Raw genomic sequence first — 2,239 nt, forward strand, 5'->3', positions numbered from 1 at the left:
AATAATAATAATAATAATAATAATAATAATAATAATAATAATAGTAGCAATAATAGTAATAATAATAATAATGCTACTGTTACTACTATTCATGCGACAAATGCAAATTGAAATGCTTTCCTTTTTTCACTTTTTCTCGTTTGTGTGATATTTGAAAATCATTCGCTCCACTTTATATGCATACTCTATTGGTTGTGATGTTAGGCAAGAGGAGGAGAGAAGCCTTCATAAAGGCCTGAAAAGAGCCTTATAATCTTGGCCCGTTTACTTTCAGTGCCATTGTTGCCAATGCATTTTGGCACAACGCCTTTCCATTCATCCATTCCCTATTTTTTCCTTTCTCTTTCCTTATCTATGTATGTATGTATGTATGTGTGTATGTGTGTATGTATGTATGTGTATATGTTTGTTTGTATTGAATTCAGAAAATGATTTTAAGTGCAAAATTCTAAATGCTAAGATGAAAATTGAGCAGTGATGTATTCACGTTTTCTTTGAAGCTAAAATGACGTAAGACTGTAACTCCTAACTGACGTAACTAGCGTAACTGACGTAAATTGATGATTTGATAATATTAATTCACGCATACCATTCATACAGATATCTCAACATGAAATATATCAAAAAATATATTTCTATAAAAAAATATGCAAATGTGCAAACAATTTCTGTTTTCTTTTCTATTTCTTTTATTTCATAACGATTATCATTACACGTTGTATATTATATCATATCATATCATATCACATCATATCATATCATATCGTATCACGTCATATCACATCATATCATATCATATCACTATCAATGATAATTTACCCTAGGAAATTAAATCAGTGTTTATTCTTATCAGTAATTTTACATCATGAAAATAAACAATGTAACAATTGATTTATTTTAATTTTTTTTTTTTTTATCAGAACAAATCGATATGATATAAATTGTTATCCGTTTTTACTTTTTTTTCCATTAGTTATAGTGACTATGTTGTATAGTAAAGGATTTGATATGTTATTGAATGGAAAATGAAATGAAATTGTTGCCTAGCGACGAAGAATAATATTTTTCTCTTTCATACCTTAATTTAAGATTTAGCTAACGCTCAAGTTAATGAAAAATATCCATCAAATATTCTCTTTTCTTCATTATTCATTTTATCAATGAATTTTTTTTCCCCCAAATTTTATATATTGTATTATTTTTTATTATATTATATTAATTAACGTTAATTATTTTTTAAAAATTATTTTTAATTAATAATATAAGCATTAATATTAATTAAAAAAGAATTTATTTAACTTTTATTCGTTATATTATATTAATTAACGTTAATTATTTTTTAAAAATTATTTTTAATTAACAAATATAAGCATTAATATTAATTAAAAAAGAATTTGTTAAACTTTTATTCATTTTATTTAACAAAAAATTTACAAATAATCCAATTGTTTAATTACAATTTTCATCATATTAAATGAATTTTTCTTTTTTTATTTTTAAAATATTATTTCGTGAAAAAAAAAAACTTTAACTTTTTTAATGAACGAAATTTATGAATTTTTTTTATGAACAATAAATTGAAATTTATGTTAAATCAAATTAATTCCTATATAAATCATAATTACTAAGTGCATTTAATCATTAAAAACAAGGTACGTGCCCTTCATGTGCATTCATGTATGTGTGTATGTGTATATATACATATGTGTGTGTATGTGTGTATGTGTATATGTATGTATGTGCACATGTGTGTATATGCGCGCATGTATGCATGTGTATGTGTGTATGCGTGTATGTGTGTATGCGTGTATGTGTGTATGCATATATATGTGTGTGTATGCGCATGTGTGTATGCAGGTATGTATGATATGATATTGACTAAAAGGATGAATGTAAAAACCAAAAAGAAAAAAGAAATTCAAAAATTAAAATATGAATTTCAAATACTTTTTCAACTGTTCCATTTTTCAACAAAGTTTATCTCCTACATTGTTAATATGATATGCGACATGTCACACATTATATCAAAATATGACAAACAGATAACTATCAATCATCTATAATTTTTGCTCATTTGCATGATTATTATTATTATTATTATTATTATTATTATTATTATTATTATTATTATTATTATTATTATTATTATTATTATTATTATTATTATTATTATTATTATTATTATTATTATTATTATTATTATTATTATTATTATTATTATTATTATTATTGTTATTAT

At 22.8% G+C, this 2,239-nt stretch overlaps 1 protein-coding gene across 1 annotated transcript; it reads right to left on the bottom strand.

Annotated features, from left to right (window-relative positions):
- Positions 1 to 1,641: 1,641 nt before the first annotated feature.
- Positions 1,642 to 1,878, bottom strand: LOAG_14846 (hypothetical protein; the record flags this gene model as incomplete). The annotated part of the gene is made up of 1 exon (XM_003150339.1): positions 1,642 to 1,878. A coding segment is annotated over one exon (237 nt), but the record flags the coding sequence as incomplete, so codon positions are not given.
- Positions 1,879 to 2,239: the final 361 nt, after the last annotated feature.

Source organism: Loa loa, assembly GCF_000183805.2.
Source record: "Loa loa unplaced genomic scaffold supercont3.440, whole genome shotgun sequence".
In the NCBI taxonomy this organism is placed as follows: domain Eukaryota; kingdom Metazoa; phylum Nematoda; class Chromadorea; order Rhabditida; family Onchocercidae; genus Loa; species Loa loa.